This window comes from Chiloscyllium punctatum, chromosome 2, assembly GCF_047496795.1.
Source record: "Chiloscyllium punctatum isolate Juve2018m chromosome 2, sChiPun1.3, whole genome shotgun sequence".
Taxonomy (NCBI): Eukaryota; Metazoa; Chordata; class Chondrichthyes; order Orectolobiformes; family Hemiscylliidae; genus Chiloscyllium; species Chiloscyllium punctatum.
This window is the reverse complement of record NC_092740.1, coordinates 91650055-91677671: the sequence shown is the minus strand read 5'-3', so window position 1 is coordinate 91677671 and position 27617 is coordinate 91650055. Positions and strand designations below refer to the sequence as shown.

General features: G+C 38.5%; 1 protein-coding gene across 2 annotated transcripts in view; it reads left to right on the top strand.

Annotated features, from left to right (window-relative positions):
* frmd3 (FERM domain containing 3) overlaps nt 1-27617 on the top strand; it is a 218239-nt gene that overhangs the window by 51538 nt on the left and 139084 nt on the right. For both annotated transcript variants that reach the window (XM_072585508.1, XM_072585498.1), the window contains exon 2: nt 20437-20541. In XM_072585508.1, coding sequence (XP_072441609.1) covers nt 20437-20541 — 105 coding nt within the window. The remainder of the gene's footprint in view (nt 1-20436; nt 20542-27617) is intronic.

The window sequence follows — 27617 nt, the reverse complement described above, 5'->3', positions numbered from 1 at the left end:
TGGATTGACTCTCTACAGATTGTGTGCTTTTTGAACAAAATAGCACGCATCTGCAAATACAATTCTGCAAATGCAAATTCACCCCATAAACTTGTATGTACGTGTGTATGTGTATGGGAGAGAGAGAGAGTGTGTGTCTGTGTGCGCGTGTGCTTGATGGAGTGTGTGCGTGAGTGTGATGGAGTATATGCCTGAGAGAGAGAGCATGTGTTTGAGAGAGAAATACATACAGACTCTAACCTTGCACCTTTACTGCATTGTCTGAGCTGAAATACCACAAGTTTTTTTTATAAAACCTTAAGCTATCTTTTACATATTAATGAATTGAAACCTGCAACCCATTCTAAAAGATGAAAGACTTAGCAGCAATCTAGGTTTGTTCAATATATCGCACCAGTTGTATGACACTATAATCTTTTGCTATAAATTCTGTGTCTATGATTCTGCTCCACTAGCTACTTGACAAAGGAGCAGTGCTCTGAAAGCTTGTATATCCAAATAAACCTGTTGGACTATAACCTGGTGTTGTGTGATTTTTAACTTTGTCAACATCAGTCCAACACCAGCATCTCCACATCATATTTAAAGTATATTCATTTAAAATGCTTCAAGCTCTCTTGTGACCAGGATGCAGCCTGAGTTCTCTGGTGAGGTGCAGTTATGAATATAACAGTCGGGATACTGGATGGTCCTGATAGCTGATGTTTTTTCTCCAATTTCATAACAAATACTTTTCTACATCAGTTGCTTGCTACTTTTAAAGCTACATTTCCAAGTTGTAACAGTTGAGGGTAAAGTTGGCTGGGAATGTTCAGTGGCAGTTTCTAGTTTTGTTTCTAAATTTAATTGCTGCAAAACTATTACTAATGCTGACTCCAACTTCTTCTTTCCACCAACTTTCTCAGTCCTTTCGGTGGGCACTGTGTCTGTACAGGTTTTAAAATATAAGATTTTGTATGGTTAGATCATCTGCATAACTTAGTCACACCATTTACAGAGTCTTGTAATTTAGGCCCATGCCACTAATACATTTACAGTTGTAGATCATTCAGGACCACACTGGTTCCTGGTCAAGCGATGATTTACCAGAATTTGGAGAGCAACTCAGCTACCTTTTCAGGGTGGTCTTCCTTTCCCATCTGGTGCCTAATACCCTACAATTACTGGTGGCCCAGGTATACTCCATAATGTCAGCTTTCTTGATCATCTTGTCATGATCGGCATTTATTAGTCTATGAAGCAATGTGTTTCTGTGAGAATTTTCATTGTGGAGAAATTAATAGCATGATTTTCATAGAAATGTATACAACAAGTAAAATAATTTATCATGGCATAATATTTTATAGAAGGATATGCTTGAAAGGTATTTCTAATTGACTTGATGGTTCTATACTTTTCACTTGATGTTTTTTGCACATTTATTATTGGACAATACCAGAATCTGAAGAGTAGAGAAATAGAAACACAGAAATAGGAACAGAATAGGCTATTTGATCTTTTGAGCCTGCTCTTTCATTCAATGTGATCATGGCTGTTCATTCCAAATCAGTACTCTATTCCTACTTTTACTCCATACCCTTTGATCTCTTTAGTCTTTGAACTATACTTACTCCTTTTTGAAATGATTTAATGTTCTGATCTTAACCACTTTCTGTGGCAGAGAATTCCATAGACCCACCACTTTCTGGGTGAAGAAATATCTCCTAATCTCAATCCAAAATGGCCTTCTAATAACCTTTAGACTGTGATCTGATTGTGGATTGTCTGGTCATTGGGAACATCCTTCCTACATTTATCCCGTCTGGTTCTCTTTGAATTTAATAGGTTTCCACAAGATTCCCCCTTTAGTCTTCAAAATTCAATTCATAACTGATTCCAGTGTCTCCTCGTTCATCCATCCTGCCATCCCAGAAATCAGTCTGATAAGCCTTCATTGCTCTCCTACCATAACCAGAACATCCTTCCTCAGGTAACAACGTAAAACTACACACAGTGTTCGAAGTGTCAACAAGGCCCAGTTCAATTGCAGCAAGACACCCCTGCTTCTGTACTCAAATTCAAATCCTCTCGCTATGAAGACCAGTCACAATTTGCCTTATTCTTTACCTGCTGCACCTGCATACTTACTTTCAGTGATTGGTGTACAAGGACACTCAGGTCTCATTGCACCTCCACCTTTCCTGATCTATTACCATTTAGGTAATAATCTATCTTCCTGTTTTTGCTAACAAAGAGGATATCCTCACAATAATCCACATTATGCTGCAAGCATTTGCCCAGTCACTCTCTCAGCTTGCCCAAATCACAGTGAAGTATTTCTGCATCTTCCTCACAGTTCACCCTCCCATCAAAGTTTGTGTAATCTTCAAACTTGGAGACTGGATGATTGTAAGACTGTAACTTCTTCAGGGAACTCAAGACTTTTGCAGGATGTTAGCTTGTTTGTAATCAAAGTAAGGAATTAGCTAAAGGAAATAAAGCAGCAGTTACTGTGAGGATAGATGATGTCATGGTGGTACATTTACAAACCCATATTAATTAATTTGCAGCTATTAGCAAGGTGAAGGACAGTCATTTGGAGGTGAGAACCTCCCAAGTGAGTTAAATAATATCTGCAACTGGAGTTAAGTGCAAATCCAAGGAATAGTAGATGTCACAAGCGGAGTATGGATTGGCAGGAATAGCAAGTAGTGAAGAAGGAAGGGAAATAGGCATAATAACAGAGTCAGCAATTAACCTGTCTCATCAAGTCCTGGAATATTTGGAGAACTCTGCACCTCCCCAACTTTTTTGTGGTGTCTATCAACATAAGATGCCTTTTGTGTTTTCACTATAAGTACTAATGCCAACAATTCAGTCATAGGTTCTGTTGAAATTCTGTGGGCTTGATTTCCTTGGTTTATAATGCTGTCAGCTTTATGTTATCCTGCATGTTTCTATCATAATATTATTCATTCTATTTGAGAACTGTCACATTCAGTACTTTATCATTCACTAACAGCTTGAGTCTAATCAGCATAAGCTCTTAAAATGTGCATACTCTCTTGTGTATTGTTGCAGTAAAATTCCAATCTTGTAAGTATTACTTTTTCATATCACAGTGCACTTTAAAAAATCTCTTCATGTAAATTCTGTACCAGCACTTAAATAAAAAAAGTCTGCTTGCCCAGTTAAGAATGTAATGAATTATTATACTTTTTAAGCCTCCACACAATTTGTGCTGCAAATACCTAAAGAACAATTCAAAGTACAGAAAGTGTGAAATTAATTTTTATATTTTTGCATAAAAAGTAGCATCGTTTTCTCTAACCCCTCAATCCTCATATCTAGAGCGCACAGAATCCAAAGTAATTTCAGTTTCATAAATAACCATGGTGATAGCTTATGTTTTGTTAGACATGTCTGTTCAGTTGAAGAAGAGTCAAAAGGAATCTAATTTATTTGATCTTGTAATCAGCAACTTTAAAGTTGATATAGGTCAAATTAGCTTTTACTTATATAATTTCTGGTGCATTTGTCTGGCTCAGGAAAAACTAAAAATTAGAGGCTTTTTAATTTGTATATGTTCATAGGATGTGAGGATTAATGGCTAGGCTAGCACTTATTGTCTATCCCTTATTACCTAGAGGGCAGTTGAAAGTCAACAACATTGCTTTGAGTCTGGACCTTTGTGTAGCCAAGAGCAAGAACATAGTGAGAACTAAAGATGCTGCAGATGTAGTATTGATAAAATGTGGATGCTAGAAAATCACAGCAGATCAGGCAGCATCTCAGGAGCAAGAGAGTCGCCATTTTGGGCTTAGTCCTTCATCAGGCCTCTACATGGTTGAGGCCAGATGCCAAATCGCCAAAACCTCCTCCTACTGTCCCCTCGACCATGACCCCACCTCTCATCACCAAACCATCATCTCCAAGACCATCCACAATCTCATCACCTCAGCTGATCCCCCATCCTCAGCCTCCAACCTCATAGTTCTCCAATCCTGCACCACCTGGTTCTATCACTTACCCAAAATCCCCAAACCTGACTGCCCCGGTCGACCGATTGTCTCCACCTGCTCCTGCCGTACCGAACTCATCTCTGCTTATCTTGACTCCATCCTCTCCCACTTGGTTCAGAGATTCGTCACATAAGTTCAAGACACCACCCATGCCCTCCACCTCCTCCATGACTTCCAATTCTCTGGCTCCCAGCACCTCATCTTCACCATGGACATCCAGTCCCTCTACATCTGTATCCTTCATAAAGAAGGCCTAAAAACCCTCCATTTCTTCCTCTCCCGCTGACTCACCCAGTCCCCCTCCATGGATACTCTTATTTAATTGGTGGAACTGGTCCTCACCCTAACCAATTTCTCCTTTCAATCCTCCTACTTCAAGTCCTGATGAAGGGTTAAGTCAGAAATATCAACTCTTGCTCCTCAAATGCTGACTGACCTGCTGTGCTTTTTCCTACACCACACTTTATTGACACTGTAGCCAAGAACAAGTGAATTTTGGCAGATTTTTTCTAAAAAGGACACAAGGCTCTTCTGGTAAAGAAAACAAAATACTCAATAGAAGTATGCTAATTTATACAAATTATTCTGGTATCCATAATTTTATGAACATCCTTTTACTAGCTGAATAATTTTTAATCGGCATCTGAATACATCTGAACATTTTTTTTGGTATGATTAGTCCTTACCAGAAGATTTTTATGCACCCATTAATGCTGATTGACAGTCAGATACAAACATACAGAAAAGGACAAAAATAGATCATTTGTCCCCCTGAGTCATTCTTTAGTTTCATGGCTGAACTATGTTTGAATTTAACATGATACCCCCCCCCCCCCCCCCCCCAACAATCCTCGATTTCTCTGCCGAAAAGAATCTACGTTTGTCTTAGAAATATTCAATGACCCTGCCTCCACCACCATGAGGGAGAGAGTTACAAGGTCATATATCCCTCTGAGAGAAAAATAAATGACCACGTCTGACCTCAAAGGGTGATCTCTAATTTTAAAACAGTACCTTGTAGTTCTGTGACTGACACACACAAGGAAATATCCTTTCCACATTCACCTTGTCAAGATCATTCAGGATCTTCTACACGTCAATCAAATTATCCCTTCTGAACTCCAGTGGAAACAAACCCAGCCTGTCGAACATATCTTAATAAAACAACTCACTCATTCCAGATATCGATCAAGTAAACTTCCTTTGAGCTACCACTAATGCATTTACATCCTTCCTTAAGTTAAAAAAAAACAAAACTGCACTCAGAGAAATGGTCTTACCAATGCCTGTGTAACTGAAGCATTACATCCTTTAATGTTCAATTCCTCGTGATAAGGGATAACATACCATTAGCTTTCTCAATTAATTTGTTACAAATCACACCAGGCTTAGGCTGAGATAAATAAGGTACAGTAATTCATTATTTTAAAAATAACGATCTATGAATAATCTATTCACAATATTCAAATACCTTTAACTAATTAATCCTTTATGCAAACAATTAATTGTATTCATTGTCCCAGTCCAGGATTTTACAAATGTTTGGAGCTGTCAATCAAACTGTGACAGACAGGAACCCCATGATAATAATGGTAGTATTTAAATTCTGTCACACAGCACAAACCTTTAAATGATAACTATCAAGCTTTATGTAAGGAGACAGAGTGAAGTAGAAAGCATGGATTTTGTTTAATTTTCTTTCAAAAACTTTAAAGGTCAGGAGATTTAAATCCTTTGGTTGCCTGACAATTCCAATCTGCTTGCTGGTTCCCTTGACAGTTTCAATTGGCTTGACAGCTCAAATACGTTCCAGTTAGATTACCCACTGTACACACATTCACATCTACTTTTAACAATCTCAAATGACACTTGACCTCTTCCAAAGAATAGCTGATCTCTCCCAAAGCATCCTTCAACCTATCTAAATGGATACCTATCTTTTGAAAAGGGTATCCTATCACTCTGAAGGACATTGGCATTTTTGATCTTTTCCTGAAAAGCTTAATCTAACATCCCAGTTGGATATCCCAGTTAGAACATGTACAAATCATTACAACATATATTACATTAGCTACTGTTTTCCCACAGAGGTTGTGCTGAAGACCAATCAGAAGGAGGGTGATACTGTTCCTGCTGAGAGAGAGCTGTTAGCAATATCAGCTCACAAGGCCAGGAGTGGAAGTTGGCTGTTCAGTGAAGGCAGGTTCCTCTGTGTGCCACAGATGTACACAATGCAATTTACCCTATTGCTCCAGTGAAACTGACGGGTGCTGTGTTTGATGCCAGGACTTCTGGAATCTACCTCCATCATCACTTTTACTATTATGAAACTTATGATCAAAATAGTTAATCATTTCCTATATCCTTCAGATTAACATCTTTCCTCTTCTAAACTCTTCTTCTATACCCACTTCAGGTAAAAATAAAACTGTTCTACAAAACTCTTTCGAATTCCCAACTGTCTGGTCTTTTTATTTCTATTTACTCCAACATTTCAGCAGCTATTGTTTTCTCAATTATAGATGTACCTCCATGTTTAATGTTTTTCAACATACTAATTCTATTACTGTTTTGTTTGCTTGAATGGCACACATCCAAAACGTAGACTTGAAAGTCATTGCCAATTAGGTCGGGTTCGATTCTAGCCTTGGGTGACTGTCTGTGTGGAGTTTGCGCATTCTCCTGTGTCTGTGTGGGTTTCCTCCAGTGCTCCAGTTTCCTCCCAGCAGTCCAAAGATGTGTAGGTTAGGTGAATTGGCTGTGCTAAATTGCCCATATTGTTTCAGGGATATATAGGTTAGGTGCATGAGTTGGGGGTAAATGAAGGGGAATGGGTTTGGGTGGGATACTCTTTGGAGGGTCGGTGTGGACTTGTTGCACCGAAGGGCCTGTTTCCACACAGTAGGAATTCTAATTGTAATCTATGTATATTGTTTTTGGGTCCTGCTGTCCTCGTTCAAATCTGCCTAGTATTCCATAATCATCTAGAATACATTGATTACCTCAGACTTCTCTTCACTACAGACTATCTTTTAAAACTCATCTCCCCATCCTCTTCCACTCTCACTTTCAGCAAGTGCAAATAGCTCAGGGTTCCTATATCATTAAAGTTGAAACTGCCTGTTCAGCTGCCTCTGTCATTTCCTTCCTCTGTCCTTAAGTACCAAGCTTAACTTTCTGACAGAATTTACATGTAGTCCTAAACTTTCATATTTTTCCAGCTTCTCTCCTATCATGCCCACTCTGAACCAATCTTATCCATAAAATCCATTGCCCGCTCCCTTGACCCAATTCCTGCCAAAACACTGAACACCCAACTTCCATTCTTCGCCTTGTCAGCTGATATTGCTCATAGTTCTCTCTCAGCACGTAATGTACCCCTCCCCTTTCAGTCTGCTTTTAGCACCACATCTTCACCTCTGTGGGAAAACAGTGGCTAATGTAAGATACCTGGACAAAGAAGTGTGTGAATTGTAATGTTTTGTATAAAGCTTGGAGGTGTAAAGCAGAGTAAATTAGCTTCCCTACAGTGTGGAAACAGGCCCTTCGGCCCAACAAGTCCACACTGACCCTCCAAAGAGCAACCCACCCAGACCCATTCTCCTACAATTACCCCTGACTAATGCACCTAACACTACGGGCCAATTCACCTAACCTGCACATCTTTGGACTGTGGGAGGAAACCGGAGCACCCAGAGGAAACCCACGCAGACACGGGGAGAATGTGCAAACTCCACACAGACTGTCGCCTGACGCTAGAATCGAACATGGGACCCTGGTGCTGTGAGGCAACAGTGCTAACCACTGAGCCACCATGCCACCCCTAAGTAGTTGGACACTTCTTGATGATAAGACTAGTTTTCCTTGCATATGCATGAAAATAATTGATTGTTTGACCTGATCCCTGACTCTTCTGAAAACTTATTAAGTTGTATGACAACAGTCCTGATCAGAGTCACAGATGATATACTGTATGATTTATATAGTGTTAAACTATTCCTCCTTTATCCTTGTTGGTCTGTTTGCAGTCTTTGAAATAGCTGACCATACATTATACTTTATTCTCTTGTACTGTTTTGATCACTCTGTCTGGTCACTATCTGAGGCTGAGTAAGACTATTTGCAATATTGGTGTTCCTTTTGATTCAGAGTGGAATTTTTAGCTGAATGTTCTGCCTGACACCAAAACTGTTCTTTTCTTGCCTGCAATATTACCAATTTATACATTTGTCTCAGCTTACCTGGGTGAAATAATGACCTGAATACAACACTTGCAATATCTTTGATCAAGAATTTGTTCACTCATTTGTCTCCTTTTGTGGTCTTGATATTGTGTAAAATATTGTGCCAAATTTGATTTGATGGCATCCCTATGAAACATCGTCAGATATTTGTCCATGTTAAAGGTGCTAGACAAAATTGTCACTAATTTGCCATTATTTCCCTCATCTACCTGTTGTAAGATATTGGTAACCTAGTGCAATTGGACAGAAAGGACACAGTGGAATTCTTCTGTCCCTTGAACCTGATTCCCAGGTACTTAACATTTTTTGGTCTCTGCTGAGGCTCACAATGTTTGGAGCTTTCTTCTTTGGGCCTGTTTTGTCTGCTGTTACATCAGGTGCACTAGTACTGACTTCGACCATTGCATTATGATGTTCCTTGATAATGCTGAAGGCATTTTGGTCAAGCCTTTTGGTGGCAATCATCATGCTTCAGGCTGTGGGATTGTTGAAGAAGTGGATAGAGGTATCACACAGTTTATGATGTGTTTGATGTTTCTGTTGGTCATCATCTTTCACTTTATGTTTCCTTTAGGTACTTTAAATTAATCAATATTTAACTTGCGTATCAAGCTAACTCTTCTGAAATATATCAGTGATGATTTTTATGTGATCATTTAGACCTAAATAAAATGAAATAAGTAAATTAGCACTTTTTCCTGAGCTGCTTCATAGAATTAATTGCACTTCTGAGAATGGAGCCCCTCATTACTGTACTAAGGGCTTCAATTTAGATGATATGCTCAAATTCTGGTGTGGGTTTTGGAGTCCCAACCATCTGACTTTATGGCAAAAATACTAACTGAACCAGAGAATTACTATCTCAGAATATTGCCTTAAACCTCTAAAACTTCAGCTACATTTTCTGTAGAGTTGGGCTGACATTCTTAGAAGCTGTCTGTTTGCTATATTTAGAGATGAACTTGAAATGAGTGCGTTTGAACTCCTGAATTTTCCTTGATTTGACCACTTTGGTGTTTGGGTTTGCTGATGGCTGAAAGATAAGTGGGACTGCACAGAATAGTTCTTTGTAAATACACACGCCTTTTTTTCAAATGTCACAATAAACATCTGTTTCCAAAGGCCTCCATTTGTTGTCTGTCATGTGATCCATATCACAAAAGCATGTTTGTTATAAAAACAAAAGGTCTTATGGTATGAATAGTGTCGGATAACTAAATCTGAATAAATAGTGTATTTTTTCCACCAGTATTAAATTTTGCATAGGGACTTCTGACTGCTCATTTCATTTGTCCATCTTGTAACTGCCTTCTGATTAGGATAAGGGAACATTGTGGTGATGGTAGGGATAGGTTTAGATACCACTTAAGAGTTAAGAAACTTTCATGACCCTCTTGTCTGTTGTTCGTTCATTTCTTCCTTTAGATTTTTTATATCTGTCATTGGCTGTAGCTATTATAAGACATTTGAAACCATGGTTCTGTTTAATGTTTTAATTCCTTTATCTTGTAGGGTTAGATGAGCTCCCCAACCTTTGATAATATTATTCTATTTCTTAAAGCATGCTTTATTCAGATTATATATTCAAAGTCCCTTCCCAAACTGAAGTCCAATTAGCACCTGACCCTTTTTATGAGAAATTAGCAACTTTGCAGCATTATCATTTATCTTGTATGTTAGTTGTATCACTAGAATGTGTGAATTTGCTTCTTCTTATTTCCAACTATAAATGCAAAGAGAATTAAATTAAAGATTTATTGACAACAAAGCTAGATATCTTTATTGTTACACTTTGTGTTAATTCATTCACTTTACCATTTTGTCACCATGATAAGGTTTGTTTCAAGTGCTTGCAATCAACTTTAAGAATGATCCACAACTGGAAAGTAATTGTAGAAAGCGTCAGGAGGAATTAAACATGAAAAAGACTAATGGTTGAGAATAGAGTCCTATGAAATTGAACGTTAGCTTTAAATATTTTCTAAACTTGTGCAGATTAGTTAGGTCTTGATTGTTCTTTGATACTGAAGCAGTCTGTACCAATATGCAGCTAGATCTGGACAATATTCAAGCTTGGGCTGATAGTGGCAAATATTATTTGCATCACATTAGTGCCAGGCAATGGTTATCTTTATCAGGAGAGAATCTAATCATCACCCCTTTACATTACATAAGATTACCACCTTTGAATCCCTCAAGGTCAACATCTTGGGAGTTAACATGGACCAGAAACTGAATGGAAACAAAATATTATCAATACTGTGGCTATGAAAGCTGAGCTACAAGTCAGAGGTTGAGAACTCTGTGGCAAGTGACTTGCTTCATGACTCACCAAAGTCCATCCATCACTTACAGGGTTCAAGTCAAGAGTGTGATGGAGCCCACCTGAAGGAGTGGAGTTCCAGCACACTTAAGACACTTGACACCAGGTAGAACAAAGTCGCCCACTTCCTTGATATTCTACCCACAACATTAAACATTCACTTCTGCAGCAGTGATGCATTGTTGTAGCAGTGTGTACCATTTACAAATTGCACTGTGGCAATGTATTTAGCCTCTTCCAAACCTGCAACCTCTGCCACCTAAAATGACAAAGGCAACAAATGTATAAAAATACCAGTTCCTCTGTAAGGCAAACACCATCCTGACCTGGCACTATAATTGCTGTGCCTTCATTGTAGTTGAACCAAAATCCTGGAACTCCCTTCCAACAACAATGTGGGTGTACCTGAACCAGATGGAATCCATTAGTTTCTTTTGGCAATTAAACATGGGCAACAAATGCTGACCTTGCCAGTGATGCCCACATCTAAGAAAGGAAAACCAAAACAAAATGATAATCATGCACACGGTAATACCATTTAGATAGTTTTGTTTCTATGGTGGAATTCTGCAGCACAGAAGAAGACCATCTCCGTAACTCTCTGGGGTGGAGAATTTTAAACATTCACTACTCTCTGGGAGAAGAAATACCTTTGCATTTCAATTTTAAATGAATTCTCCTTAATCAGTAACTATGATCCTTCGTTCAGGACTCCCCCATTACTGGACAAAGAAGGGTATCCTATTGGTTGCATCCTGAGGAGGTCACTACAGTTGCTCACATTTGCAGAATTATTTGTGCAGATACATTCTATTTTTGTTCAAACAGCATACAGCCTGCAGGCAGTCAATGTAGGCCATCAATCCATATACAATTTTTAAAAATTGTACTTCGGAAATAGAACCAGTCTGACTCAAGGTTGGGATATAGATGGACTCTGATCTAATGCCTTTAATATATTGTCTGAGCTGAGTTTTTTTTTAATAAAACCGTAAGTTATCTTGAGAATGTGACTTAAAAATAGTTCTAGGATTTACATTTTAAGAACCAAAACCTGCAACCCTTCCTAAAAGATGAAAGACTTAACAGCAATCTAGATTTGTTCAATATGTCGTTTTAATTGCATGGCACTGTGATCTTTTGCTATAGCTTCTGTGTCTTATGATCCTGCCTCATTAGATGCCTGATGAAGGAGCAGCGCTCTGAAAGCTAGTACTTTCAAATAAACCTGTTGGACTATAACCTGGTGTTGTGTGATTTTTAACATTGCCTTTATAAATGCTTTACAAACAGTCAACACACTTAGTCACCTGCAGAGACTTATTATCTGATGCTTCACTCACACCAGTTGAATGATCTTTTGATTTCTCAGATCTTGATCTCCTTGCCCATAAATTCTGTGTCTGTTTTGCCCTACTTTCTCACTGCAGCTGATGAAAGGGCTGCACTCCAAAAGCTTGTGTGATTTCAAATAAACCTGTTGGACTATAACCTGGTGTTGTGTGACTTCTGACTAAATCATAACTTGGACATTCTTCAAACGAAGTGTAGCACCAAATTATATGCAAAAACTGTATAGTTATAAGTCATGTTGGCTATAGAGCATGACAAAACAACAAAAAGGTGGGGGTGGGGGGGCGGGGTGGGCGACAGGAAAATGGTAAGCCTTCAAAAATTAGATAATGAGAAGCTGGAGACAGTATATTCCTGTTAAGATGAAGGGCAAGGCTGGTAGGTGTAGGGAATGCTGGATGACAAGAGAAGTTGAGGTTTTGATCAAGAAAAAGAATAAAGCATATGTCAGCAGAGATCAAGTGAATCCCTAGAAGAGTATAAAGGCAGTAGGAGTATACTTAAGAGGGAAATTGGGAGGGCAAAAAGAGGATATGAGATACCTTTGGTAATTAGGGTTAAGGAGAATCCAAAGAGATTCTACAAATACATTAAGGACAAAAGGGTAACAAGGGAGAGAAAAGGACTCCTCAAAGATCAGCAAGGCTGCCTAAATGTGGAACCAGAGGAGATGGGGAAGATACTAAACGAGTATTCTGCATCAGTGTTTACTGTGTAGAAGGATATAGAAGATATAGAGTGTGGGGAAGTAAATAGTGACATCCTGAAAAATGTCCATATTGCAGAAGAGGAGTCTTAAAACACATAAAGGTGGCTAAATCCCCGGGACCCGATCAGGTGTACCCTTGAATTCTGTGGGAAGCTAGGGAAGTAATTGCTGAGCCCTTTGAGATATTTGCATCATCGATAGCCACAGGTGAAGTGCCGGAAGACTGGAAGTTGGCTAACGTGATACCACTGTTTAAGAATGGTGGAAAGGAAAAGTCAGGGAACTACAGACGAGTGAACCTGACGTCAGTGGTGAGCAAGGTTTTGGAGGGAATCCTGAGGGACAGGATTTACACCTATTTGGAAAAGCAAGGACTGATTAGGGATAGTCAACATGGCTTTGTGCATGGGAAATCATGTCTCACTAACTTGATTGAGTTTTTTGAAGATGTAATAAAGAGGATTAATGAAGGCACAGCGATGGATGTGATTCATATGGACTTCAGTAAGATGTTCAACATGGTTCCTCATGGTAGACTGGATAACAAGATTAGATCACATAGAATACAAAGAGAACTAGCCACTTGGATAAAGAACTGGCTCCAAGGTTGAGGCAGAGTGCTACCTTTCAGACTGGAGGCCTGCGACCGGCAGTGTGCCACAAGGATTGGTGCTGGGTCCACTGCTTTTTGTCATTTGTATGAATGTGGATGTGAACATAGAAGGTGTGGCTAATAAGTTTGCAGATGGCAGTAAAATTGGAGGTGTAGTGGACAGCGAAGAAGGTTACCTCAGATTACAGCGGGATCTCGATCAGATAGGCCAATAAGCTGAGGGGTGTTAGATGGAGTTTAGTTTAGATAAATGTGAGGTGCTGCACTTTGGAAAAGAAAATCAGAGCAGGACTTATACACTTCATGGCAAGGTCCTGTGGAGTGTTGCTGAACAAAGAGACCTTGGAATGCAGGTTCATTGTTCCTTAAAAGTGGAGTCTTAGGTAGATAGGATTGTGAAGAAGGCATTTAGTTTCCTTTACTGGTCAGAGCATCGAGCGTAGCAGTTGGGAGGTCATGTTGTGGCTATACAGGACAATGGTTAGACCACTTTTAGAGTACTTTGTGTAATTTTGGTTTCCTCCTACTGGAAGGATGTTGTGAAACTTGAAAGGGTTCAGAAAAGAATTACATGGAGGTTTGGAGGATTTGAGCTATGAGGAGAGGCTGAACAGGCTGGGGCTATTTTCCCTGGAGTGTCGGAAGCTAAAGGGTTACCTTATAGAGGTCTATAAAATCATGAAGGGCATGGATAGGGTAAATAGACAAGGTATTTTACCCAGGGTGGGGGAGTTCAAAATTAGAGGGCATAGATTTAAGGTAAGAAGGGAAAGACATAAAAGGGACCTAAGGGGCAACGTTTTCATGTAGAGGGTGGTGCATCTCTGGAATGAGCTACCAGAGGAAATGGTGGAGGTTGATACAATTACAATATTTAAAAGGTATCTGGATGGGTATATGAATAGGAAGGGCTTCGAGGGATGTGGGCCAAATGCTGGCAAATGGGATGAGATTTATAATCGATATCTGGTTGGCATGAACAAGTTGGACTGAAGGGTCTGTTTCCATGCTGTATATCTCTATGACTCTAAATGACAAAGGTAATCCCTGTCCCAAGTTCAGATTATTTTTTTTAAATGTATGAAATTCAGGAATTAAATGCAGCTTAAACATGAAATTGACATTTTAAAGCAATTCAAAGCACGTGTAATCAGCAAATTGGTGATTGACTGCTTACTAATTAAAGGATACACATGTTTTTAGTTTTTGTGGGGAAAGGGACATGTATAAATCTTGGCAAGACTAAATAAATTTAAATAAATCAGTTTCAACTTCCAGCCAGAATTCACAATAAATAAATTTAATATCCTGGTTGAAAGATTCATGTGACTTGTGTAAAACAATGATCATTTAATTGCTGGCTGCTTTCAGAATGGAAGCCCAATGAAAACACACCATGCCACTAACAATGGGGCCCTATGCAAAGCTAACTTTCTATAGATGATTTAACACATTTTTACAGCAATAAGTGCAATAAATTCTTGAGTCTTATGGGGAATTTGCTGTGTTGCAGTTTTTGTTAGATTGATGGTAGTCCAACAATTAGTGGCAATTCATGACCCCTGACAAATCACATCATTACCTGAATTTCGAAAGTTTTGATATACTTAAATCATCAGTATTTTGACAACATGTTTGGGCCCATTCTGTTGATTCATGTTGCGTAAGCCCTATTTGAGTTAAAAATCCCTCCAAGTTAACAGTTTCATTTAAACTAGGACATTGTAGCATTAAATATTAATGCTTATAAAACCAACTAGTCAAGCAGTACACCAAACCATGTAAAATAAATGTTCACAGAAATGATGCTCATATTGAACTTATGTATTGACACAACTTCTTTCATCACGTTACAATTTGGGACTTTAGTGAAATTTCAAGTAAATCAACAACTAATCCTTCAAGCAAAAATATAATGTAATCTAATAAGAATTGAGACCAAAGATTATGCACGAGAATAGCTCTTTCTAACAAATGTTTGGTGAAGGATTCCTAGAGTGATATTCACCACATAAGTTGAGTCATGAGAATAAGTGTTATTCCCTAGTTTTTCTCACACATTGTTACTTTTGACAATCAGAGTACTTAATAAAGTTGGCTTTAATAAAGCTGTTTAAAACATATGCTGTCAACTAATTTAGGAATATTAATTGGGCTTGTACTGGAAGCTGCATATATTAATACAGAGAGCCCTGTTCTTTGAAGACAGAAACAATCTGTATGCACACTGCACCTGTTTCAATTCAACAAATAGGTGACAGCTGTTTGACGTTTCATTTCTAAGGGTAATGCTCTGACAATCAACAACAATCTGCCTGGTTTAAAATTTAAACAAATCTTGGCTGTTAACTGTCAATCAGCAGTAATGGGTGTAGTCTCCATGGCAATGCCTCTTTCTGTCAAGGTCCACTTGCCACATAATCAGCACCTCCACTTATGCTGTATTAATGTTGGTTTTCCCCTTGAACTAGTAATCTTGTGAAATGTCCTGATGACTGCGAGACCAAAAATGTTTGGACAAAATATACCTTTCCTCAGCAATAAATTAGATAACGAGTAAAGCATAATGGATTTCTTTCTTCCTCCTCATTCTTAAGGTTTTGAAAATGAGCATTTTAACTTTCACTATAGTTGCACTGAGAGCTAGTTTCATTTATCCATGTGTATCAGTCAGCATTCCATGCTACATTTGTTTTAAATCATTTTCTGTTTTCCCTTGGAAAATATCTTGCTCTGTTCTCTAAAATCTCGTAGGATTAACATTTTTATTTCTTGTCTCCTGTCAGGTTATTCAATAATTCAAAACATGAACAGACAGGCATGGTTAACAATTATTCACTTTTTTCCCCCAAAACTTATAGAAAATTGCAGGGAGTTCTGTTTTTAAAACTTAAAATTTTACTGGTGTATGGTATAAGAGAAACTCAAAAGAAAGATAATATTTCTGCCTACAGCAATATAAAAATTGCAATTTGAAATTCAGGATTGGAGGCAGTCCATAAAAGGTTCACAAGATTGATAGGAGGTTTCAAGGGACTGTTTATGAGGAAAGGTTGGGTAGGGTGGGCCTGTGTTTGTTGGAATACAGAAGAATGAGAGGTGATCTTATTGACACATAAAAGATTCTGAGGGGATTGACAGGGTAGATGCAGAAAGGCTATTCCCCTGTGGGGGAAGAGTGAGACCAGACAACATAATCTCAGGACAAGGGGTCACCCATTTAAGACAGAGGTGAGGAAGAATTTTGTCTCTCAGAGGGTAGTGAATCTGTGGAATTATTTACCATGGTTTTGTTGAGGCTGTGTTAAGCATGTTCAAGACTGAGACAGATTTTTAATCAATAGGTTTGAGGCTTATAGCAAAAGACAGGACTTACAGAGTTGAGGATGATCAGATCACCCATAATCTTATTGAATGTTGGAGCCGACTAAATGGGCTGAATAGCCTTCTTCAGCTCCTATGTCTTATGGTTTTAAGATGTGTTTGCTTGCTCAATTAAAGTAAGGTGTATTCTTAGTTCCATGTTACTATGACCGATGCCAAAGGTGGCTGTTGCTAAGATCTATGAAATATTCATCTGTTGCTGCACTGATCATAGCTTTGTGCTTGTGATTCATATTTAATGGATTGTTAAATGCTTGGTTGTTAATCTAATTTGACATCTTGCATACTTAATTTATAATCTGCAGGATCTCCTATTTCTCTATTCAGTTCTTCTCTTATGAGTTGACAAAGAACCGGCTTATTCTCTGATCTGAAGGTTTTAATGCCTTTGTTGTTTGGTGTTTGGCTGCATTCTATGGATATATTATAAAACAAGGACAGCATTTTATCACAGAATAGCTAGTACTCTTTGACTGTCAAATCCTTGATTTTCTGACAGGCTGGGTTTTACAAATTTATGATTGACAGTGTGAGGAGGTGCAAATAGACTTCTACAGTGGTTATGCATTGTGAATTGTCAGCTATTTAAATCGATAGTCAGCTTTTCACCTTGTGCTGAGTTATCAGTATTTTGTGTATGAAAATACATTTTATATTAGGAATTTGAGGTTGTTGGTAAGAAGTGTTGATCAAGTACAGTGTGTAGTACCTGGAGGCTATTGGATCCAATCAGCTTGGTTGGAATATAACTTTGAAAGCTAATGAACAATATTATTTCCATTGTTGTTTGCACATACGTTTAAGGTAGAAACATTTAATAATGAATTGATGCTTCCTTAGATTGAAATTGGATTTTGCAGCACAAGACCACATACTTATGTTCATTGGCAAATGATTTTCTACCCCCACCAATGAGACAGCTTGCCAGATTAAGCTCCAATCAGTTTGCTAAGAGCTGAGTGGTGAGTTTCTCCATGAGTCATAGGTGTTGACTTTGAGGTTCCGCCTCACCAGCTAATCAGAGGTCAGCAAATTCTGGGTCCAAGAGGTCATTGCTTGATGCTAGTCTTCAGGGGTTCCAATGGTGAGAAGACAAGTATTTTTCTTTTGGGCCTTGCAGGGTAGGGATGACAGGGAAATTGAGTGGTCAGAGAGGCAAGAGCTGTGGAGTCTTTCATGCCCCATGCATGAAGTAGCCACGGTAAAGTCAATGTCTTAATCTCTGCTCAACACATAATCACATTCTTTGGGAGATTTGCTGGATTATATGAAAAGTTGAACTGTCCCCTATTGCCTCTCATCCCTATCACCTGATTGGCCTCAGCCTTCCAAATGTGACAGAATATGTCAGGTCTCCCTGGTTTTCCAGTTGGGGAAGACGTGGAATCAAGTTGGAAGAGAGTTGAAGCCCTTAATTATGTACGATTTCACCACTGCTGATGAGTCAAAGAGGTCCCCATTGAACCTTCTAGCCCAGCACTGAATTGCTGAAATATTGAGAAGGGCGAACTCACTCAATTATTTGTCCTTCCCATCACCTCTAGAGAAGTAAAATTGCATCCATAGATTCTGAGGAACAGGTGACTTTATTTAAAAGCAATCCTGCTGGAAATCTGAATAGAAACAAAGTGCTGGAGAAACTCAGCATTATCTGTGGAATGACAACCAGAATTAAAATTTGAGTCTGATATGATACTTCTTCAAATTAAGTCAATGAAGGTATTTTTAAAGCAATAATACAATCTTTTAAATTCCTTTTTTTAGTTGTATGTTGATTTGTAGTGTTCTTAATCTATGATGCCAAAGTGCTCATCGAATCAACAGCAAATAGAAGCTATATAATAAAGATATTGATAGTGTCCACTCTATTACCTACGTTTCTACTTTCACTCCTTCCTGTCCATCCTTGGAGTCATTATTGGGTTATCTCAGGCCTCAACTTCATTTCATGGGTTTCCACATTGAAACTATTCTTCACTATTACCTTCATCTTCAGAGTTATGCCAACACCAGTATCTCTTCCCATTTCAGTTTTCAAAGGACCATTCCTTCCATGACACTCTTGTTTACCTTTTTGTTCACCCCAAAAATCCCTTCCCCATTTGCAAATGATCTCCTTATGCAAATGCATGAAATGCGAGGCTTGTACTTATACTAATTCCCTTCCCACAGTTCAGGGGTAACAACAACTTTCTTGCACTTCTTTCAACTAATATACCCATTTGTTGTTAATAATGTGTCCCCACTCCACCAGGAAGACCAAATCTTCTGTTCATTCCCTGAGTATGATCCCAAGCTACTGCCATGTTAATTTTTTGCTCACTCCTACTTTGATCACTTTGTTCTCAACCTCTGCCTTTCATTTCAGTTTAATGAGAAACACCTCCTTTAAATTAGGCTCTTTACAGCCTTCTGGACCCAACATTGTGTTTTCCAAATTCAGATAAAAAGCCCTCCTGCTATTTTTGTGGACACAGATATTAGTAGAGTTTTTAATATTCCCAGTTACCCTCTTGATCCATTTTTATCTGTTGATTTTATTTTTATCTGTTCCTTTACTGTTCTCTTTTCCTTCATATCATCATTTCAAAGGTTTTGTGCTTTAGATTTCCTAGTTTGCTTGGGAACCTCCCCAAATAGTGGGACCTTCATTCATAGGGTGAAAGTGGGGTGGGCTGTTGTCTGGTCTCTTGACCTCCAATGCTGATCAGACTCAGCCACTGACGCTGATGAGTAACAAGGCAGTCAAATTAAAGGGCTTGCCTCAGTTTTCTGTGACTTCATCAAATATGAGTGTTTTCCTCATATTTTAGACCATTTAATTTTCACTTTGAATGCTTATCCTATGCCCCTGCCCCATTCATGCCAAATCTAGTTTCCCCTTCAGCATACAATGGTCCCTCATCCTTTTCTGTGCAAATGCATGCTCCCCACCCCACTTCTAATGGCCCTTCCTTCCCTCTGTGCCAACAAATGCATTCTACTCTCCCCCAATAGCTCCTCATACTCATCATGCTGAATTCGTGATTTTGTCAGGTGTGAGTCATGCCCCCTTGCATTTATCATCATAAATGGGATGTTTCAAATGAATCCTGGTCCCAGCCACCATTTTGGAAGGTTTCCCAATCTCCATGACTCTTTGAAAATTTCTATAATCTCATTAACACAGACCTCTCTTTTTGTTCTTTTTTCCCTTCCCTCTTTCCTGGTCCTGTACTTGGTTTATAGCTGTTTTTACCCAACCTGATTAGAGGTCACCAACTGAAAGCGTTAACTTTGTTTCTTTATCTTCTAACAGTGCTGAATCTGATGTGTTTTTCTAATATTTTCCGATTTCCAGTATCTAATTTATTTTGCTTTACTCTTTGGATGAACAATACAAAATTCATTCAGAAGCATGATTTATTTTGTCACTTAGCCTCTAAAGGTATGAACTATTAAGTTTTCAAAATTGTTGAATCACTGTTATAATATTGTGGCCATTTGAACAGCCATTGAATAGAACTCATAGTTCATATCCTCAGTCAATTTTCAAATGATTTAATCTTAGCTCAGGTAGGAATAATCTGAAGCTATTTATTCAATCATAGAGTGAATATAACAAAATTGCAGCCCTATTATTTTAGCAATGTGCTGGTACTATCAAACTGTTCTGGGAATCTTTTATTGATTGGAAGTAATTTAATGGCCTGCATGTTGTCAGAAAGGTTGACCACAAAATGCAAATATAATAAATTAATAATGTGTGAAATGATGATTACACCCATTAATGCTTATTTGAGAGGAACACTGTTCTTTTTGTTTTGCAGAGAGACACCAAAGGTCAATTCCTCATTGATCATGTTTGCAACCATTTCAGCTTGTTGGAAAAGGATTACTTTGGCATTAGATATGTTGATCCAGAAAAACAAAGGGTATGTATTAATGATCTTTAGCCAAATGGAGATGAAAAACTCTTTTAGTTTCTTATAAGGCAATACGAAATAGGAGCAAGAGTAAGGCTTTTCCACCATTCAGTAGGATCATGGCTGATCTGACATTCGTCATATCCACTTTCCTACATTTTCCACATAACCCTTGATTCTCCTACTGATCAAGAATCTATCTATTTCAGCCTTAAATATGCAAGGACTCTGCCCCACAGCTCTCTGGCAAAGAGTTGCAAAGACTCACAACTCTGAGAGAAAAAAATCCTCATTTCAGTCTTAAACTGGCACCCCTTTATTCTGAGATTACACCCACTTGCCGCGGACTCTCCCCTGAGGGCAGGAAATTTTTCTCTCAGTATTTACTTTGTCGAACCCCTTAAGTATCTGATGTTTATGTGAGATCACTTCTTATTCTTTGAAACTGCAGTAAGTAGAATCCCAACCTGTTTAGCCTTCGCTCATAAGACCTCCCCACCGGGGAGCATCCTTGTGAACATTCTCTTATCTGTCTCCAATAAAATGATATATTTCTTTAAATAAAGGGACCAAAACTGCTTACAGCACTCCAGATGTGGTCTCACCAGCACCTTGTACAGTTGCAGTGAAACTTTCCTCCCATTACACTTCACGCCCCTTGAAATAAGGACCAACATTCCATTACCTTTCCTGATTACCTGCTGTACCTGCCTGCTAGCTCTCTATGTTTCATGCACAAGTACTCCCAATTCTCTTTGTGTTGAAGCTTTCTGCAGTTTTCTCTCTTTAAGAAATATTCTGTTCTTTTGTTCTCCCTTCCAAAATGAACAATTTCACACTTCCCCACATTATACTCCATTTTCCCACTTTCCAAACCTATCACATCTCTCTCTAAACTGTTTGTATCGCTCTTGCAATCTACCTTTCCAACTACTTTTATGACATCTGCGAGTTTGGTTTCAGTACATTTGCCTTGATCTCTGTCGAATCCCACTGATCACAGGTCACCAACCTTATACCCTCTCGCTGTTTCCTGCCCATTAGTCAATTCTCTGACCATGACAACATATTACGTCCAACACTGTGGGATTTTATCTTATGACTTAATCTTTTTTGAGATACCTCGTTGAAGCCTTCTGGAAATCCAAATACAGCACATCCACGGGTATCTCTCTATCCACTCTGGTTGAGACATCCTCGAAGGGCTCTAACAAATTAGTCAGATACAATTTCCCTTTCGTGAAGTCATGCCTTCTGCTTGATTAGGTTATGATTTTCTAAATGAGTTACTATTACTTCTTTGATAATTAATTCCTCTGCTGTTTCCAACAGTAGATGTTAGGATAATTGGCCTGTAGTTACCTGCTTTCGTCTCTCTTACTTTTTGAACTGGAGTGTGACATTAGCAGTTTTCCAATCCTCTGATACCTCTCCAGAATTCAAGGATTTTTGGAAAGCTACAATGAATGCATCCACTATCTCTGTAGCTACCTCTTTTAGTATCCTAGGATGCAAGCCATCATGGCCAGGGGACTTAGCTGCCTTTAGCTCTATTAGTTTGACTTGCACTATTTCTGCAGTGATGGTGATAGTATTTAATTTATCACTCATTCTTTAGTATTAATGGGATGTTCGAAGTACCTTTCACTGTGAAGACTGATGCAAAATATCTGTTTAACTCCTCTACCATTTGCTTGTTTCCCCATAACCAGATTTCCAGGTTCATTTTCGAAGGACTTAGGTTCACTTTGACCTCTCTTTTTTTCATATATTTGAAGAAGCCCTTACTGTCAGTTTTTATAATGCTTGTTAGTTTGGCCTCATAGTTTATTTTCTCTTTCTTTATTATCTCTTTATTGTCTGTGCTTGGTGGCACAGTTGTTAGCATAAGTGCCTCATAGTGCCAGGGACATGGATTCAATTCTAGTCTTGGGTGACTGTCTCTCTGGAGTTTGCACATTCTCCCTTGTCTGCATTAGTGTCTGCTGGGCACTCTGGTTTCCTCCTACAGTCCAAAGGTGGATTGGCCATGCTAAAAATTGCCTGTGGTGTCCAGGGGTATGCAGGCTAGTTGGATTAGCCATGGTAAATATGGGGTTATGGGGATAGGGTGGAGCTGTGCTGGGTCTGTTTGAGGTGCTCTTTGGAGCTTTGCTACAGACTCAATGGGCCAAATGGTCTCTATATGCACTGTTGAGATTCTACAATCCTAGTCCTCCTTTGCTGAATTCTGAATTTATTCCAGTCTTCGGAGCTGTCACTGACTTTGATTTCCTTGTATGCTTTTTCTTTCAACTTAATACTTTCCATTAACGTCCTTGGTTAGCCATGGTTGGTTTGTGCTTCTCTTTGAATCTTGCTTGTTTACTGGGATGTCTTCATGCTGAGAGTCATGAATTACCTGCTTAAATGTCTGCCACTGATTACTTACTTAGGGACAAAAAAAACTGCAGATGGCCCAGTCCTGAAGAAGGGTTACACCTGAAACGTTGTCTTCTCTACCTCCTGATGCTGCCTGGCTTGCTGTGTTCTTCCAGCCTCCTGCCTGTCTACTTCTGATTACTTACTGTCATTTATGCTAACCTATCCACCAAGTTTACTATAGCTAATTCTTTCCTCATTTCATTGTAGTTCTCATTATGCAAGTTATTTTCCCCTCCTTCTGAATACATAACTTGTACTGAGGTGTTGTGCCATGGATTCTGCCAACATTCTCATATCGTGTTATCTTCACTTGCAAAGATAGGCAGGGAACATCAGTTGTTCATTAGATCATCATTAAGCTTAATTCCAGCCTTGTTTGATGCTCCTATATGTGAACTTCAAATTAAGTCAGTGGATTATCATTAAGTCTCAGAGTTAATATTTTTACTGAGCAAATTGTTGATGCTCAAATGAGCTTAGGTCTTTCCATTGTTACCTTTTCTGATGTCTCAGTAAAACTGGAGACATTTTGTTATAGACTGCTGTGTATTTGCATCAACACCTTTAAGCAGAGAGTTAAAAGTATTGCAGGATCAATGCAACAGCAGATTTACATAGCTCAGAAATGTAAAGAGCATGCACAACAAAACAGGGTTAAACTTAGGGAAACACTTACATTAAAACTACCTATTATATATAAAGAAAACGTAGTTGTTAGACCTGCTTCATCTTTATCTGACAACAGCTTATGATGCCTTGAGGTTGTGCTGTCAGTTGCTGCCTCTTGATGAATACTGTTCCTGTATTACTAGCCATGTTGAGGAACCAACATTGACAATACTGATACTAAAATATATACTCCATCACATTAACACACACACTTTACCGAGCATGCACACATACAAACATACACACTCTCACGTGCACTCACACTCATGCACACACTCATTTGCACATGCTCACAATCTCTTTCTCTCTCATGCACGCACACACACGTATAAGTCTATGGGGTGAATTTGCATTTGCAGAATTATGTGTGCAGATGCATTCTATTTTGCTCAAAAAGAACACAACCTGCAGGCAGTCAATCCATGTAACATTTTATAAATCCCTACTTTGGAAATAGAACCAGTCTGGCTCAAGATTGGGATACAGACAGACTCTAACCTCACACCTTTAATATATCATCTGAGCTGAGATGTCACCTTTTTTTATAAAACCTTAAGTTATCTCGAGAGTGTGACTTAAAAGAAGTTCTGGAATTTACATATTAATGAACTGAAACCTGCAACTTATTCTAAAAGATGAAAGACTTCACAGCAATCTAGATTTGTTCAATATATCATTTCAGTTGCATGACATTGTAATCTTTTGCTACAAAACCTGTGTCTTATGATCTTGATCCACAGCTACAGATGGAGGAACAGTACTTCGAAAGCTAGTGCTTCCAAATGAACCTGTTGGACTATAGCCTGGTATTGTGTGATTTTATTTTAACTTTGTCCACTCTAGTCCAACACTGGCTCATCCGTATCATGACTAAAATATATAGGTGACCTCACCTATTTGATCCCCGTTGAAATAATTTCATAAGCTTTTCTTCCTCATCATTCCCCAATCCAAAATCTCTTGCCAGCAGGAGCATTGATTACTATGTTAACACTTTAAAAGTGTTGTTCCTTTAAAATGCTTAATTTGTAGATAAGCCAAAAAGCTGGATATTATCACATGACTTGAGGCCATGGCCACTCTGCATTGTAGAACCCTAGACAAATGATATCTCTAAAAATTATTGTGTTTGTTGTTTCAACTGTAAACAAGCTCACTAGAGATCTTCAAGCAAATGGAATCCATGTTTTTTTTTGCACGTGGATAGCAATTATGGTATGCAGTGGCCATTGTCTCTTTAAAAAAAGCAGAACAAAGAACACAGCAATGCAGCTTGAAAACTGTGGGGGGAAAAAAACACCAGGCAAGATTCTGAAGTACTCCAGAAGTTCCTGCTGTATACAGAACAGAAGAAAATAAACACAGAAAGCGGAACACAGACACAACAGTATGTCAAAAATGTGAAGAGTGCACCAAAGACTTATGTAAATACAAACCAATGTACATAATTCAGTCAGACACACCCAAGACAATTGGAGCAGCTTCAACCATTAGATGGCCAGACTTTCAACATTGTGAAAGTAACACATTGCATAGGAGAAGTCAGACAATTATAAGATTTTGTTTCAACCAATCTCATATCCCCAATGAAAATTGGCAAACACATTCTCAAAACTAAAATTGACAGACCAGGCAGTGCAAATACATACTAACAGTCCTCATTTTGAAAGCATGTTCCAGGATCATTGGAAATCAATGGGACATGCAACAACCATGAAATTAACTGGATATAATGGATTACGTATTCCTTGCATTGATAAGTTAACAATGCAATACAGCTATAGTAAGTCAGCATCAAAAGCACACATAATTTACTTGGTAGGCTTGAGCAAACTAACAGTGGCAGGACAACCAGTGTGTAAGGATCTCAAAATTGTGGCTGTCCACAAGATTACCAAAATACTCATGACAACAGAAAAGACCATGCATACTTGCATTGAGTCAGCTGAGGCATTATAATAATTGTTCCTGCAGCAGTTTAATGCGATTGGCAGTTTCAGATGTGAAGCTATCTTACACTTCAAAGAAGATACCATTCTATCAATTGATATCCCAGAAAGTGCAGTGTTCACATATAAGTAAAATCTAAGTGCAGTCGAGATGATGTGGAATGCAATGGGATAATTCCTGTATAGGAGACCAGACAAATTAGTACAGTTCAATAATGTGCATTCTAAAGAAGGATGGCATTTTCAGAATACATCTAAATCTAAGACATATAAACCTCACTATAAAAGGATATCCAAAAAAAAAATCAAGTTTGAAGAATTGAATACCGGGATCATTGGAGGTAAATTTTTGTAAAACCTGGCAGCCAAACATGAATATTGATTGATGCACTTAGCTAGGGAATCTCAGGAAGTCATGACCTTTCAGTTTATCTGTCAGTTATACCTCTTTCAAAAGCATATAGATAGAGTTGCATGAAACATTCCTGTAAACAAATGCATTGCTGATGGTATTGTGGTAATGGAAAAAACCAAAGAAGAGTAAGATTGGTTAAAAACGAAAGACTGCAAATGCTGGAAATCTAAAATAAAACCAGCAAGCAATGGAGAAAGTCAGCAGATCTGTTCAACATCTGTAGAGAGAGAAACAGAGTTAATGTTTTGAGTCCAGTCTGACTCTCCTTTGGAACTCTTTTTACTTAAGAGCACAATTGGAACCTCTACACCGTGATGGTGGTTTTTCACAAGAAGGACTTTTGTTCAACAGCAAGACCTGCCAACTGATTGTAAGTCAGATCAATTCTTTATGGCTCTGTATATTCAGGTTATGAAATCTTCCCCAAGCCAGGCAAAGGTAAAGATATAAGATGCATGCTGTTCCCCCAAACCAAAGAAAACCTAAAGAGATGCTGTGGATTCTTCAACTTGTCTTTATGAATTCTGAACTTTTCTGAAAAGCATCATTGTTGAGAAAGCTCATAAGAATGGTGTGACCATATGTATGGCAGAAGGGCCATATTTAAATCCCTTAAACAACATTGTCAGCAGAAAACTGTACTTTGAAGTACTATGATCCACAATTCTGTACCCTGATGTTTCTCCTTTTCCAATGTGAAGACTAACATGAAGTATTCTTTGTGGACTGTACTGGCATCTTCTGTGTCCACACACAGATTACCTCTTTATGGGCCCTACTCTTTGCCTAGTTACTTTCTGTGTTTCCTTTTATTTTAACCATCAGTGCTTTCTTATGAACTATTATGGCTTTCCAAATTTTCCTTTTAAGTTATCCCCTGCACTTTTTACGTTACTGTAAGCACTCTGCTGTATTGAACATCTGGTAGCTGTAGTAAGCTTCTCTTTCTTTGTCCGAGTGGTTGCATTCTTTAAGTTCCTAGGGTACTCAGGTCTTTATCCAGCCTTTGTCCTTATGGAAATACATTTACCCTGGGCTTTTGTTATTTCCTCTTGAATGCCTCCCACTGCTCTGACACAGTTTCATCTATAACTTCCTAGTCCATTTGGACTATTATATCTTATTAAAATTACTGAAATCAGCTTTTCCCCAGTTTAGAACTTTTATTCTTGACCTAGTCCCATCCTTTTCAATAACTGTTATAAATCAAACTGACTTACAGTCACCATTTCCAAAATATTCCCTGACAGAAATGCCTTCTACCTGCCCAGGCTTATATTGGAGCCAGAATTGCACCCTTCTTTTTTGACCTTTTTACAAGGCTAAAAATGGTCTCTTAGCTGCAATTTAAGAATTTTCTCCCTCCTTACCTTTCATACTAAAACTATCTTAGATAATATTTGCGTTGTTAAAATCCTCTAATATTTATGATTCCCCTCCACTTTAATGAAATCTCTAACTCTCCCTGACTGTTCAGGGACTCAACCATGTGTTGAATCCAAGATCAGCTGCTAAAATTAACTAGGCACCCCCAATTCAGCTGTTATTCTTGAACTGTCCATCTATCACAGGGTGACATTTCCACTCAACTCTTAAAGTTACCCATATTGTTTCAGGGTAAGACATGG